General features: G+C 38.2%; 1 protein-coding gene across 1 annotated transcript in view; it reads right to left on the bottom strand.

The window, feature by feature from the left end:
- ADGRB3 (adhesion G protein-coupled receptor B3) overlaps positions 1 to 16,461 on the bottom strand; it is a 460,271-nt gene that overhangs the window by 256,126 nt on the left and 187,684 nt on the right. The window contains exons 5-7 of the mRNA XM_075046423.1: positions 8,386 to 8,550; positions 4,630 to 4,794; positions 3,607 to 3,771 (exon numbers count right to left, since the gene is read on the bottom strand). Of these exons, the coding sequence (XP_074902524.1) occupies positions 3,607 to 3,771; positions 4,630 to 4,794; positions 8,386 to 8,550 (495 nt within the window). The remainder of the gene's footprint in view (positions 1 to 3,606; positions 3,772 to 4,629; positions 4,795 to 8,385; positions 8,551 to 16,461) is intronic.

Here is a 16,461-nt window from a genome sequence, read left to right as displayed (position 1 = left end):
ACCTCACAGAGTTTATGATCTACCTAGGCAGCTAACAAGTATGGGAGAGGGTCATGAAAGGGTGAAGCAAGTTAGCCAAGAGCACACAGTAGCTCACAAATGAAGCTAGAACTACAGTTCCTCTCTTGAATCCTAATTCAATGCTACAGGCAAAATTATCGTAATCAAAGGCAACAGAAAAAAGCTTTTGAACGTCTCCTAGAATAGTGTTGTAATCAGAAACAAAACAAACCCCAAAGGTTTAATGTTATTATTTAGTTGTTGACAATTATTTGAATCTTCCCCCTTCTCATATTCTTTCTTATGTAGCTAGCACTGCCTCTGAAGAAACCTTCTACCTTCAGTAGGAAATGATTAGCTAGTCTTCAGCAGCAATTGTGCAGTTATCTTTCTGTTAGCAAACAAGGTAGTCTATAATTGTCTTCAGTAACATTTTGGTCAAAACAATTCTGATATTATGTTTTCTACCACTGACAATAGGCTTATGAGAAAAATATTGAGAATCTGTTTTGAGTAAAATCTGGGTAAAGCATAAATATCGGATCATGTATAGAATTATTATGGAATTAAGTATTTCTGGAAATCAATGCTATATTATGGGAACCAAATATATTCTTAAAACGGTCATAAGAACATGGTCTTATTTTTGTAAAAATAAATTTACAGGAGTCTTCTCTCCTGAATAATACTGTACTTTGTTCTCAGTTCTCACATCTTTCAGCTTTTACTGACACATTTGATGAGACTTACCTTATTTCTCTTAAACATTTCTCTGAAAGCTTCTGATTAGCCTGCCGTGTAACTCCTTACCAGTCATGGGTTGCAATTTCTTTTGTTACCTAGCTGTCATCTTTATTCCTATGGGACAGACCTATTGTTCGTTCATCCTGTGTAAATTTTCCACAGTGATTCCTGCGTGACTAGCTTCTTAGCAAATCTAGAAGGTTTCTTCCTTTCTCTGATTTGTTTCTAACTTTCTGAAGTTATCCTTCACAAAAGGATACTTTGAGTGCAGAGTATGAAATCCTTAACACTGCTGACCTACTAAAAGTGAAATCTAACTTTAGACACTTGGGATACAACAAAGGAGCGATGACTGAAGCCAAAATATCTTCAGATCTTTGTTTTTTGTTCCCAGAATATTACACAATGGAAGGAAACAACCACAGTATTAAAATTTATAATTGTGAATAGCAATAAATCACAAAGACAGATACTCAACATTTGTCCAGAAACCAAGCTGTTTGAGAAACCAGCTTTCAGATAAAGCCTGCCTTTCTTAGTGCTGCTTATATTCAGCTTCTAGGAGTGTCTGATGTAATTCAGTCCCTGCCCGAACCACTGGAAGAGAATCACTGATCAACTATGAAGAAAATCTTGTATAACATTCAGATAATGCAGAACTCAAACTACAAAAAGTCCAGTTAAGATTTTCAGTCAGTCAAGTAAACAGCTCTGTTTGCAACGTATCTTATTAACAGCAGCCAGCACAATAGAAAAGGATTTTATTCTCCTTTTGCTTCCACAGTTTAAAGTCAGCTATAATTTAAGTTTCTGTAGCCCTATAGACCTCTGGGTGATACAAACAGGTGAAGCTTCATCCACTTCACAAATATGTTATGCAGATCTACAGAGCTGAGGATCTGGTCTTACACTAATGGCAAAGCAATGCTAATGTAAGAAAAAAATAACAGTTTAGTCCCTCATGTTTCTCACTTACTTACACAGAAAAAGAAACCACTGAGAAAAATAGTTTTTCTGAACTATTTTAGGCTATGGAAGAAAAGTATACAAATCATGAAACTTTCTTATACTTTGAATGATCATCTCTGTACAGTACTTTTCAGTTTTGCTTGGTGTTTATAAAAGGTAAATCTGTATATAATTTTATAAAATTTTGGTAGATTATCCACTGCCTACATTTAAATCTTAGATGCTTTCGTAAATGTCAGTCTAGAAACAGACAAATTAAATCCGTTATTCATGTGTAATCTTCTGTACAAGTATAGCTTGTTAAAAGGTGCTTTAGGTTATGGTTTCTATAAGCGTACTGATTCTAATCTGGAATTAATCAAGTAAATAAATATATTTACCAAATGGCAAATAAAGCTCTGTGTGCATTTGACTTGTAAATACATCTGTAAAATATTTTATTAACAGCAGGTGGCAACCTTTGAAAATTGGACTGCAGCAGCATGGTTTTACTTTTAAATATACAAATGAAAATTATTTCAAGAATGGTTTTATAAGTAGAGGCTGGTTGATCTGAACGTCTGCTTATTGAGAAGATTCACATTAACCCCTTAGTGCTGTGCTTTTGTAGAGGAAGTCTGCATTAACTATGTAAATTATAATTTGTTTAGGAATTCAATACAAATACTGTTTTATACTGCTTTTCAAATAATGAATGTTTTCTTAAAATTAAAGAGATCATTTGAGAAGTAAGTTAAATTTTGTTAACTTCTCCAGTGTAGTAATCTAATGTTAAAACTACAAATAGTCCTTTTGTTGTTCTTCAAATGCAGTGAGATTCATTGTTCTACTGTACTGCAAATACCTTGAAAACTGTTCTTTGATGGCTGCAAGGGATACATCAAGCCTATGAAAATGTGGGCTTGATAACATAAAATTCACATCTGATATATTTCCCATTTCCTGACCCAAAGCATCCCTGCCATTTAAGTCCTTTCTGTGACTATCAGCGAACATAGCCATCGAAATGTCCAGAAGTCAAAGAGATTGCTAGATTGATTCTTGCTGCTTCCTGGCTTGCAGTTCAGAACACGTAATTTCCCATGTGAATGGCTAAGACATCCTACACTACTTAGACCTTATTTTGTTATCTTACACCTATTCAACAATGGATTCTTTTCCTTTAGGACAATGTCTCTTTACAGATAAATACGATCAGATTCACCAGCTGTTCTTGTTTATTCGTCACTTCTGAAGAAGCTCAGAAGTACAGTTTTATTAGCTTTCAGTGGAAAAGACTTAAATCTGTTAGGAGGGCAAAGTAAAAAGTGCTGCAAAGAATTGTATTTAAGCATTATATTAAAACAGGAAAGACATGCCTTTTTCATTTAAAATTACTTTCCTTTTTATAAAATGGGTCTCATTTATTCATTCATTCTATACAGTACAGTAAGGTTCACTTTTTCCCTTATCTTTACTGCACTGGAATTTACTCCAAATGTATTACAAAGATGTCTCTTGTGCACTGGATAAAAGGAATTCCATGATTTACAAAACCAGCCCTGATATTCTGAGAAACAGTGTGTCCAAAGAGAATTTCTGTAGCAAATCATTCCTGCTCCAAATAATATAGGCATAGCTAGGCAATGAAATATTTTTCGGATAACTTTACTATGGCATTTTGATTTGTTTAAAACTTGATGCATTACTAATATATCCCATAGGGCTATTTTACACCTAGCTACATAAACACAACTCTGCTGAGAAAAACAGCAGTGACTTGTCTAAAGCAAGGCCAGATGTGGCACTTTATGGCTATTGCTCTATGGCCGTTGATCTCATCTCGTAAGGATGACCATTAAAGTAACCCCTACTGTCGTGTAGACAATAACAGTGATTATATTTGCATCTCACCGGGACACCTCTGCTCACTGCACCGTCTCACTTCTTCTCCGGTTCCTTCACACTGTTGTCCAGTCAGGGCAGCACCTTGACAGATCCTGATCCGCCTCTCCCAGCCGCCGTCGCAAGATTTGGAACAGCCACTCCAGTGGCCCCACTGGTTCCACTGGCCATTTGCTGTTTGGAAAAATATAGTTACAGCGGTGACATAATGACAGTCATAAGAGAGGATATATAGGTTATTCTTTACTTGGGTAAGAGAAGAAAGCCCCCCAGATTTAACTAACAGTGACAGAAGTGGTAGATGTAGGCATGCGGAAGCTGGGGAAGTATCTACTTGGGTCCTAAATATGGAATTGTTGTCTAAATGACTTGCATCTCAAGATAAAATAAAAAGAATTGGCGCACATTAACTTTCGCTTAGCCTGAAAAACGGACATGGTCCCTTTCGTATTTATTTTAATATACTCATGTCGTGCTGTTGTATGGTGATGATGCACATTTACAACGTGCACAAGTACCCTTTAAAAAGTGAAATAAAAACATTTTTGCACGTGATGTTTTAGGAGCTTGATTTTTACATGTTCCGACAGTGCAAACGAGGCTTAAAAGTAGGTATAAATGTAACGTACCCACCGCGGAAGGCTGCTTTTACGCTGCTGGAGGATGACGAAGCAGTCTGAGCGTAAAAGGGAATCGGTTCACACACGTTCAACTTTCTAGGTTTGCGAAACCCTTTTCCGAGTCTTTTAGGCCTCGGAGCCGTCTTTCCCAACCCGTCGAGCGTCCTCTAGCCGGTGGTAAGCCCCAAAGGCTGACCGGCAGCCCGCCGCGCGGCCTCTCCGGACGCATCCCTTAGCTTTTCACCTCACCCGACGACGAAGAGCGGGGGCCCCAGGCCTCCCTCTGCCCCCCCCCAACCCTGCAGCCCCCGGTTCCCGGCTCAGGGCGACCGGCAAGACTGGCGGCCGAGCCTCCCGCTGCCTCTGCTCCCAGGTCGGGAGCGGTGGGACCGCCGTCCCCGCGGGTACTCACCGGTGCACTCGGGGTTGTAGCACTCCCGGCTCTCGGCCCAGGGCCCTCGGCACTCGGAGCCGCCGTGGGCCGCCGCCGTGCACTGCCGGCTCCGCTGCTGGGTGCCGTTGGAGCAGGTCACCGAGCACTGGCTCCACGGGCTCCACTCCTGCCACTGTCCGTCCACTGGCCGCGGTGGGCACAAAAGAGATGGACACAGCAGAGTTACCACCTAAGCCGGGCAGGGCCTCAAGGCCTCCGTCGAGGTTTCGGGAGGGGTCGGGTTAGGCCGGAACGCGGGCAGCCCCCGGCCGCGGGCCCGGCCCCAAAAACGCTCGATTCCTCACAGCGGCCGAATACCGAAACCGCCTTCACTTCAAATTCACTAGAAGCGGTTTTCCTTTTCCTGCAAGTAGAGAACGTTTCATCTCCTCTAGTTGTACGCTGACGGAACAAAGGATAAACTACGATTTGGCTCGCACGCCGTACAGCGTGACAGGCCTCACTGAAAACAAAGGCTGGTCTGGTCTTTTCGGGCAAAAGCAGGGCCCCGTTTTGTATCATGTAAACTCTGGGCCCTTCAAAGTGATTTACTACGGCTGCGGCGATCGCTCAGATGGGTCAGCTCATAGGATTATTGGTCCTGGCTGTGAAATTAAGTGTCTTTACTTGAACAGGAAAAGGAAAACGGGAGCTACCACTTTGCCTCACATACAGCCTCTGTTCTCTACGCTTATAATGCTGAATATGCTTTTATCATCCATCCGCCCCGTAAGGTAAATGATCGCGGTTCTTCAAGACTCTTTTGAGGTAAAACGTAGGAGGACGGAAACGGCCTGCCTTCCTCCTCAGGTCTGCTTCTGTGTTTGCATATTGCATAATCTTCTCTCTGAGTTTGTCAAGCTGAATTTTTAAACAATACAGATAGGGTGACCAGTTCTGTATTTAGTATTTTGTATTAGCCCATACATTTGAGTTTGGATGAATATTCCCATGAGTAAAGGTATAGGACTGTTATTTTTAATTCCGTATATCAGAAAGCTTCTTGAGGTAAATGAAAAGATTAAAAACCAAAATAGTAAAAAAACATAAATGAATTAAGTACCCATGCAAGTGAAAAATTATGTGGTCTATAATAGATAATAGGACTCGGTGGTATTTTTGAAAACAGGTAAGCATTATGAAATGTGTTATTACTGATTGTGCTAATTCAGAATCCTGTGTTCGTACAGACTTCAGCAATCATCAGGTCCTCATTGCACCTGCAGTTACCCAATATAAACTCAAAATGTAGGCTGTAACACAATTTTGATTAATACTTGTCCTGGAAAACCTGGGTTTATAACTACTATTGCTATAAAAGCACCACCGCTGAAAACGAGTAACTTCACTTGGTGTGCTTGCCAACCCCCGATTTCAGGATTCTTCTAAAGGAGGGTTGGAATAGCAGCTTCCTAAGTTGATAGTGTTAATAATTCAAATAGGAAGCAGAATCTTTAAGTCAGTGATTTAACATGCTGTGTCTGTATGTGTGCACCACTGCTCAGTGAAATACAGAGGTGAACTATTTTACTGTTGTCTGACAGTAACCACAGAACATTTCCAACAGTTCAAAGATACTACCCGTATCTCTAATGCCCAGGATCTCAGCAATGAGTGATTTAAAGCAAGACAGTTTCTGAGGCTTTTTCCTAAAGTTCTGTATTAAATATTCTATGTAATGCCTGGTCGTGAACCACTTCTCAATGCAGATGCCTCTCAAGCTATGAAGCTGCGTCCTGATAATTTATTCAGCAGAAAATGGAAATCTTCCCAAACATGGAAGCTAGTTGCACTCATTAATCATAAAAGCTTTATGTGAAGAGGAAAACATTATGGAAATTACATTTCAGTGCACCCTCTTCAGTTTTATTCATTGCTATATAGTATTATTTAGGGTAGGAAAGATGGAATCAATTATTATAGTGTCTTTGGAGAAAACTCATTCCGTGGCTTCTCATATATATTTTATACATCTCCTTTATCTTTAGGAGCAAATAGCATGCGAGTTTTCTATTTCAGAAATACCGTTAAAAGACTAAAGAATTCAACATGAAGATTCACTTATAAAATTGAACATTCAAATTACAGCAAATCTTAACATTCAGCGAAGATTTAAACTGTTACTTTTAAATGTAACCAGTATATAACTTCCTCTGGTGAAAGTCATTTAGTTACAAACGACTGTTCAAAATCCAGAATTCTCAAATAACTGCTTATTTTGAGAGATTAGGTGAAGTATCTTTTGTGTTTCTTTGCAATACTGAAGTGAACTGAATGCATTAATTTCTTCTCTGCTATTTTTATTTAGCATTTCTCTTGTTGTCAACTCTGTTTCATGCTCATATATCATGTTAATTACTTTTGTGTAGGCACATGTAAAATTGCACAGCTGCCAACATGTCCAAAAACTGGATTAATTCAACATTTTTGCAGCTGCATTCAGCACTAAAACTTTTCCACAAATTTTGTCCTGAAGTTGGAGGATAGTTTGCTGACCAGAAGAAAAGCAAAGTTCAGGTTTCATAAAAATCTAAGAAATTTAGTTTTAGTTCTGTGAGGCACTGAGTTCCATTTTAGCTTCATCTCAGTTTTCAAATCATCAAACAACCATTTGGTAATGAAATGCCCATCAACCCTTTTCAGGAGAGCTCCAGTCATGGAGAATCTCTCTGCAGCAGCGCTGTGAACTGCGGATATTCAACAAGCCTGCTGCAAGGGCAACCTTCACACTGTCAGACAGAACTCATGAAAGAAATTTCTCACATTACAGCTACCTGACACCTTTTAAATACCTAAGTCTTACAATGAGTTCAATAACCAGGAATTATTATAATATATATAAACTTCTTTATGGTTATTTAACTTATTGTAATTCCTAGGGATTATATAGAAATATATAATACTTAGGTATTATATACACATATATGCATATTTATGTGTATACAGATATAGATACTTACATACATATATACACATATTGAAAATTTTGGTCAAAATTAATCATAACCTATGGACAAAAATTTTAAAATCAATTTTGAAAGAATAGATGATTTTTTTGAATTAGTTTCAATTTCAGTGGAAGGAAGATTTAATGTGAAGCCCACACATTATTTACTTGGTTAGGGGTAGTTTTTTTAAAGTGATTTAGCAACTAACTCCCAGAAATGAGGCACTTAAAATCCTTCCCGTAAGGGCTTAACTGGGACTCAAATAATGCCCTAGTTTGTCAGCCTTTCTCTCTGCACACATGTAATTAATATCCATTTTGAATAAATTAATAACACTTAAAATTTTACAGTTTCCCAAATATGTTTGTTGTCTGATGAATAAATAATTACAGTGAACCTCTCAGTAAACATAATTCAAAAAGATATGGTGGACACAAACTGTGTGACCTCTGAAAGTCTCCCTTTAAGCCACACTCAGAAAGTTGTTTGCCTTTTGGTTCTCCAAGACCCCTCCTGAATCAAGATTTCCTACACAACATGCTGTGCCCTACAGAAAGCGTAACTTGAAGAAACTAAGAATTGTCTGCTTGTGTAGTACCTCGAACAGTTACCATCCTGATTATACCCTTTAATCACTACAGTCAGAATTATGAACAATATTACCCCGTCTACTCACTTTGCATAACATTATTAATTTTCTTCTGTGTGCAAAAGGCAATAAAAGAAATCACAAACAACCCACATCGAATGCACTGTAACAAAGCAGAGAGTTGCTATATGAGCTCACCAGGGCAGAGTGCAATATTGCAAGGTTTATGTTGTGTTTCAGGTCCATCACATGATCTTCCCCCATACTGGGGAGGTATACATGACCTTGTCCTAGTTCTTTGGCCTCGACCACATGTGAATGAACACAAACTCCAAGGTGACCATTCCTCCCAAACGCCATGTACTGCAACAAACCAAACAGATTTTAACCAGAAACAGACACACAAGTAAGAGAAGGATTTCAAAGTAAACAAGATCAATATTTTAAATGGGAATTATTTTGCCAACTTCAAGGAAATCAGTACATAGGTAAACTTTAGCATTGGCAAACAAAACCTTTATAAAATTTAGTTAATTTCAATTTTAAAAGTATATTTTCTCTAAAATATATTTAACTTTGAACCACTTTCTCTAATCTTTAAACTAATCTCACTACCACATTTTCTTTTCTGTCATTCATTTAAGAAAGATGGCTTCCCTTTTCAAAAGTTAGTTAGGATATCTTCGGTGCCTGACTTAAGATACATTTAATAGCCCTGATTTTCAGGAGACTAGTCTTTGTGAAAATCAGGCATATACTTTATGTATCAAGGCAACTCTAAAAACTTGAAGCAATCAAAACTAAGCTTTCTTTTGAAAATAGAGGAATAAATGCCATAATTTCTTACTGTGTCACCATCATAATTGGGGCTGTTATCTTACAACTGTTTCACTTGTTTAAATTCTAGTGGAAACGTGGCAGCATACGTGCTTGATTATCTTCCTCAAAAATTCCAAGACCACATATGCAAAAGAAATCTGCGCTATTTCCTTACATGAACATATTCATTGATTTAACATACACAGTAATACATGCATCACTCTATCTTAAAAAAAAGTTCACTCAACAAACTTCAAACACCTTCAGAGTACACAATAAATTACAGACAGATACCAATATTTTTATATACAAGTATTTCATAAAATTAATATAAAGAATCATAGAAGATGCATCTTTCTCTACCTTAAATTTTTTCCACTGTAGGAGAAACTAATATACAATATCCATATGAGCTTAGATACCATATGTATTCTCTTTTCAGAAACAATTGGAGTTAAATTTTCAGGAAGTTCTCCAATATATTATAGTTAAGCATGTACTGGTAAGACAATTCCATACATGCATTGGTAAAACAGTTCTTTATAAATTGAAAAATACTGCAACACAAACTTTAGTTATTTTTCTTCTGCTTAAATAAAAGTAGTTTTGCGGTTTAAATTAGGCTCTGTGAGAACAGGAATGTAGTAATGAGAACTGTAGTAACTCTAGGCAGTTAAGAAAAATCCAGAGACTTAGTACCCAGGCTGAGCATCACACTCAGTATCACGTAACTCTGTGTGTTTCTGCAACCCTGCCTGTTTGAAGGGTGTCTAGAGGGTGAAATAGTGTATAACATCTGAGTGTATCATTGGTAATGATTCACAACATTACAGAAGAAATAGATTTTCTGGTTTGTCCTCACTTTTTTTCATCACTGTGAAAGAACTTCTCATATATAGGTTTCCTTTGCCCTGAAGGCACGTATCACCTGCCCAGTTTCTACAAATAAAACCCTTTTCTTGTAGGGATCAGAATAACATTTCCTGAGGTGAAATTCAGTTGCAAGGGTGCGGAAGGACATTCAGCTCCCTGGCATATTACCACAAAATCATCACTAAGATCAAGGGGAATTCTGCATGTAGGTAAGTTCTATGGCATTTCATTAAAAGTAAGGACAATTGTCATTTCAGATGCTACATCGAGGTAAAAAGTTTGTTAGCTAACTTCTGAGAAATTGTACCTGACAGAAAATGTCAAACTTCATTCAGGGAAGATTTTAACCCACTAGGTAACAGCTCAATTGATGAAAGGGTTTCAGTTGGTCACATACAAGTGGTCAAAAAGCACAATAATTATTCCACATCCTACATGGCTAGCTTTATTAAAATTATCTTATTCTAAATATCACATCAATCTGTATTATATTAGCAAAAAAAAACCCCTCAGGAACATTCCAAATGAATGTTAAAGTGACAGATTTTAGTCTAGTTATTTTAGAAACCTTGATCAACTGTGACATTTTGGTCAAAACGAGGAAACCTAACTCTTCTAAAACTAGTAAATGGATGACTATATCTGCATATAATCCATTACGTTTCATCTTTTCTCAACAGGTACCATGCTTAGACAGCTACTCTGATCCAGCCATATGATCTGAAGATTTTTGTTCTCATTGGCAAAGTATTAGATTCTGAATCCAGTCATATCTCTAAGACTCCAAATTTTTTATTACATGAGAAAAATTAATGAGAAACCAATTTGTCAGATCATATTCCAAACTGTAGTCAGTAATAACAACGATATCATTTCATCTCCTGATACCAGAATGGTTGATTAAGAAGCTCAGGTGCAACAAGAAGAACTTCAAAAAGTACAAAACATAACCAAAAAAACCTTCATGCAATTTAGAAGAAGATTATTCTGTAAAACATCATGAATTAGAAAGGTCTTGATACTATCTAGACTCAGGCTGAGGTTTTTCAGGGTACATATGAGTTTAAGTCTATTGTTTAATTTGGAGTTTTGATTTGATGCTGTCAAAACATTGCAAGTCAGTTGTCTTCATTTAAAATGACAAAAACATGTGCTGAGGGGCTCTTTAAAGACACTGTCTTGAACCAAAAGGTTGTATATCTCTTCTGGCAAGAGTGACTGCATGTTAGCAGCAACACAGAATAATTCTTTTGTGATTTTGGATCTGAACATAAGCCAAAACAAAATGTTTCACTTTGGGTGGACTCAAACTTACAGCAGCCTCTACCTGTTTGTGGTTTAAAGTAAGGTGTGTCCAAAGTCATCTTCTGTGACAGATTTTAGCTCATTAAGTAAAAATTTCAAAGTACCTTCTTGTATAGACTTGTATATCTGAAACTATTAGATAACTAATAAAGTCAAGGATGGAAAAGGAATAACACTAAGAAAACAACTAATGTCAGCAAACAAATATCAAGGAGAATTAATTGGTTCAATGCATTACAGAAGTCTCCAGTATTATCCAGATCAGTTTTAAAAGTACATCTTAATTTAAAATTTCTTACCTTTGAATATTTTTTCTGATATTTCTTTTACATTTTCTTGCTTTAATATCATTTTCTAAATGCAAAACCCCCTATAACATCTGATGAATTATAGCCAGATGAGCTATGCCAAATTACACCAGATGGAGAGCTGGCCCACAGAGGAGTTAGTTTTCTATAACACAGTTTCAGATGCAAGATTCATTATTTGGGACAAAAATATTCAGATTATTGCCAACTTATCTGTCAAAAACATTGCTAGCACAACGAGTTTGGATTACTGCAGAGCATCTTTCCCTTCTCTCTGCCACTCTGAGAACCTAATCATGTTGAAGTGAACACCCACAGTGTTCACAATATGCAACTGCTGTGAAGTGGGAGGAGGCGTGAGGCCATGCTGGCCTTCATCCTACAAGCATATTTTGGGAGATTCTTATTGGGGTTTAAATGCTTTTGATTTGTTCAGCTTTAAACTGAACAGATATTAGAAAGCTATTATGGCCATTGATGTTTCATTTTAAGTGGTACTGGTCCAGTACTGTTTAATATCTTCATCAATGACACAGACAGCGGGATCGAGTGCACCCTCAGCAAGTTTGCTGATGGCACCAAGCTGAGTGGTGCGGTTGACACATCTGAGGCATGGGATGACATTCAGAGGGACCTGGACAAGCTCTAGAAGTGGGCCCATGCGAACCTCATGAGGTTCAACAAGGCCAAGCACAAGGTCCTGCACATGGGTTGGGGCAACCCCCGGTATCAATATGGGCTGGGGGATGATGGGGTTGAGAGCAGCCCTGCGGAGAAGGACTTGGGGGTACTGGTGGATGAAAAGCTGGACATGACCTGGCAATGTATGCTTGCAGCCCAGAAAACCAATCACATTCTGGGCTGCATCAAAAGCAGTGTGGCCAGCAGGTCGAGGGAGGGGATTCTCCCCCTCTCTGGTGAGACCCCACCTGGAATATTGCCTTCAGCTCTGGGGTCCTCAGCACAGGAAAGACATGGACCTGTTGGAGCGGGTCCAGAGGAGGGACACAAAGATGATCAGAGGGCTGGAGCACCTCTCCTGTGAAGACAGGCTGAGAGAGTTGGGGTTGGTCAGCCTGGAGAACAGACAAGGCTCTAGGGAGACCTTATAGCAGCCCCCCAGTACTTAAAGGGGGCTTATAAGAAAGATGGGGACAAAGTTTTGAGTAGGGCATGTAGCAATAGGACGAGAGGAAATGGTTTTAAACTAAAAGAGGGTAGATTTAGAGTACATATAAGGAAGAAATTATTTACAATGAGGGTTCTGAAACCCTAGCCCAGGTTGCCCAGCGAGGTGGTCGATGCTCCATCCCTGGAAACCTTCAGGGTCAGGCTGGACGGGGCTCTGAGCAACCTGATCGAGTTGAAGATGTCCCTGCTTATGGCAGGGGGTTGGACTAGATGAGCTTTAAAGGTCTCTTCCAACCCAAACCATTCTATGATTATATGATTCTATGGTATCATAGTTTAATATGGCTGAATAACTGCATCTACGCAGATGTTACGTTAAAGGAATTTTTTAAATTAAATTGGAGGGTTTGTATGCACAAACTTAAACTCACTTAAGTGCTATAGTTTCCATTAGTATAGTTTAGATTGTCAGGTCAAAAGTCTTTCTTAAATTTCTAATACGTAAACTCAGCAAACTTTCTGACAGCTGCCCTCTAACCTTCATGTTTAAGCCGTACAGCTACTCTACTTCTGCAATGTGTCTTTCTAATTATAAACCTAAGATTTCCTTACTCTTATTTTCTTCCTGTCAAGTGAAAGCCTGAACTTCCAGAGCACAGATTACTAACAATAAAGATACAGGAATTAAAAGAGATAGGGATAATTTCTCTGTAATGATTTTGTTAGTGTACCATGCAGGCACAGAACATATCAAAATGTGCAACATTTCAGCACTATGGCTAAACTTCATTGATATGAGCCCTGGAAAAAAAAAAAAGGGAGATAAGTAAAGCAGTCTTAGCATATCATACCAGCCAAAACATAGCTTTTGAGTATACAGATGCCTGAAATAGTTTAGGGTATTCCTGCTCCTCCATGCTTTACCCATAAACCTGAAAATGCTGAGATTCAGCTAAATTTTGTGGTAAAAGTCATTGAAGGCAACGGAGAAGGAGAAATAGAAGCTAACTGAGATGATCTACAGGCATGGAAATTCCATGTTCTTTCTCCTTGAAGTTTTAGCTGGGTTAGAAGTTATGCACTAAACTGAAATGAATCAGTGGCAGTGCAGTACTCGATCCTGAGGCGTCCTTGCTCACAAAAGAACCAGTAACAACAACGGTTACCTGAGCTACATCTTGTTGCCTACTATGCTGCACTCTTCTAGAAGGCTTTTGATTCCAAGACAGACTGAATTACCTAATGAACTCCTGCCCCTGAAACAGTATTGATTCAGAACAAATATAAATAAATCCCACATTATGTAAATAATGGTTCCTTCATGATTTTATGTGAATTGTCAGGAGTACTATTTGAAATTTAAGGTTTTATTTCAATACTTTTATATATATATATAAAAAATGATTAAGCTGGTGAATCCCATTCTTAAAATTTTCCAGGACAGTGAGCTTACAGAGAGATGTATTCCCTAACATCCCACTGAGTATCTTGTACTTCCTTTAGTATCCATGAAGGCAATAGATGAAAATACTCTGGAAGCCTTGCATTAGTATTTGCAAGTTTAACAGGTTCATTTGAAACTTGTGGATAGATGCTTGAAATACAGTCCAGTAGGCCATTCTGCTTTTTTTCTTATTTTGAAGGGGCAACTTTTTGATTTGGAAACATTATTCCAGCTCTCAAAAGGCCCCCCCCCACTTCTCTTTTACTAACTATGCAAACATATAGTGAAGATGCCCCCGTAGATTTTTTTATTTGTAGGTTACAAGGAGAGACCACTGTTAAGTTTTTGTACACTTATTGCTTCCAGTTTATGCTCTACGATGTAAAATCTTGCTGTGTTAACAGAGTCCAAAAGCTGTATGGAATGAGTGCTGCAGGTCTGGGTAGATTGCAGCTACGTATGCATATGTTTGGATTGTTTTGTCAAACATGTGTTTTAATTATACTAGTATACAAACTGCATTTTGTTATGCATGGAACAGGGACAATCCTGAACTTTCTGAGTCAGGATACATAATATAATGAGGACAGAGGACATTTAGGCTAATAATTAAAGGGATGTTTGAAAAATTAGTGGGGCTATGACTAGGAAAAGCACACTTCTAAATTGCTAATCTTGCACGCTGCCACACGGTAGTGACCCTGTAGCCAGACAGAGAGCAACATAAATTAATAAGGTTACTGTAATCATATGAAACAACATGCAAGATTAAGCCCAGACTAATTATTTAAGAAAGGCAACTCAAGATACATGAAGATTATCAGAATCAGCTGTAGTGATCTGAAAAGGAAAATATCTTGGCAGTATCACTGTTAGACCGTGAGAATGGGTAGCCATTGCTTATACCAGGTACCTGGAAACAAAAGCCATACCCTGAAGTGGGAGTTCATGTGTAAGGAAAGAGCTCCTTTGTGACCCAATACATATGGAGCAGTCTTTTTGTGTGAGCATTGTTTAGAAGTTTGCTAGACTGTGATTTTTAAGAATTAACTTTTTTCCAGTTTATTTTGACAGCAAATTAATTACCTTGGCTTTTGCATTCCATGGATTTTTTTTGTTTGTTTTGATATGAAAAGTTTGCATTCCTTACTGGAAAGAATGAAGTTAAAATGCTGTAAAATTAGGTGATTTGAATGCCTCTCCTCTTCTTAGGTAATACTAAATGAGCAAGAAAGCAGGCAGAACTGCATCTCATTGTGAGTACTGGACTGTGTTTTCATTTTCATACTTCATGCAGTTTCAAAGGAATCTTTAAATCTGTCTTTGTTTGGAATGTTTATTCTTTTCTTTTATAGTTCTCTTTTTTCCCCTTCTTATTTTTATACTTTCAAGTTGAGTGTTCTTTTTTAATGTATCCCACCTCTGGCAGACTCTAAGATAGCCTAACCTTTTTAGAAATAGCTGCTATTTTTGTACGGGAACACTTCAAGTGATCGAATTCAGCCCTGCCTGGGTGTTTCTACCCTGAAATATTAGAAAATCCCATGTAAATTGCTTACCTAAAGCACAGTAGTAAAGCATTAGGTGCTGAGAGCAGTTCTTACTACAGTGAAGGTTGATCTAGATACAATCTCTTAAGTTGCTTTCCATTGCACAGGTTCCCTAAGTGCTTATAATGCTGGTACACAAACTCTGATGGGATCACATATGCACTTCCATTTGGATATTTTTCAGCATACAGTAACAATGTGAGAGGTTACTACTCATTGAGATAAAGTCCAGGGGATTCTCCGCGTATGACAGTTTAGATTACTTCACAAATGGAGTGAGCTTCCCCAGAAGCTGAATATGGCTCACCACCCTCTTGGGATCAAATGTTACAAAGACCTGAGGAATTTGTGCATCTGAAGGGAGGCATATAATTTTTTTTTTTTTTTTTTTTTTTTTTGTTTCAGACACAGCAGAGGAAAGTGAATGCAGTCACAGGGGCTATGGCTTCCCTTTTGCTTCCCATCCCAGATTAATCAGATCCACAAGTAGAGTCTAAAGAAACAAGATGTGCCCTTTCAGCAACTAACTCGAACATGCCTGTCTCTTCTCCTTAGTGTATGACTGCTGCTGAACTCCAACTATGTCCAGATCTCCGAGACAAAAGGAGTAGGAAAACTGTGATGCAAGATACTAATGACCTTTACCTTGTGTCAGATGTAAGAGTTACTTTTTGTCTGATCTTTCTTCCTTTGATGGGTAGCTGTTGCCCTTTCTTGCCAGAACAATGTAAAGGAAAGTCCATGAAGACATTACTGTGCAGAGAACATTGACTGGCCCATTGCCTAGAAGACAGCATTCTAAATGGCGAAACAATTGCAGTGTCGAATAATATATGTTAACTTA

Source organism: Buteo buteo, chromosome 15, assembly GCF_964188355.1.
Source record: "Buteo buteo chromosome 15, bButBut1.hap1.1, whole genome shotgun sequence".
Taxonomy (NCBI): Eukaryota; Metazoa; Chordata; class Aves; order Accipitriformes; family Accipitridae; genus Buteo; species Buteo buteo.
The sequence above is the reverse complement of the archived record's forward strand: the minus strand, read 5'-3'. Positions and strand labels throughout refer to the sequence as shown.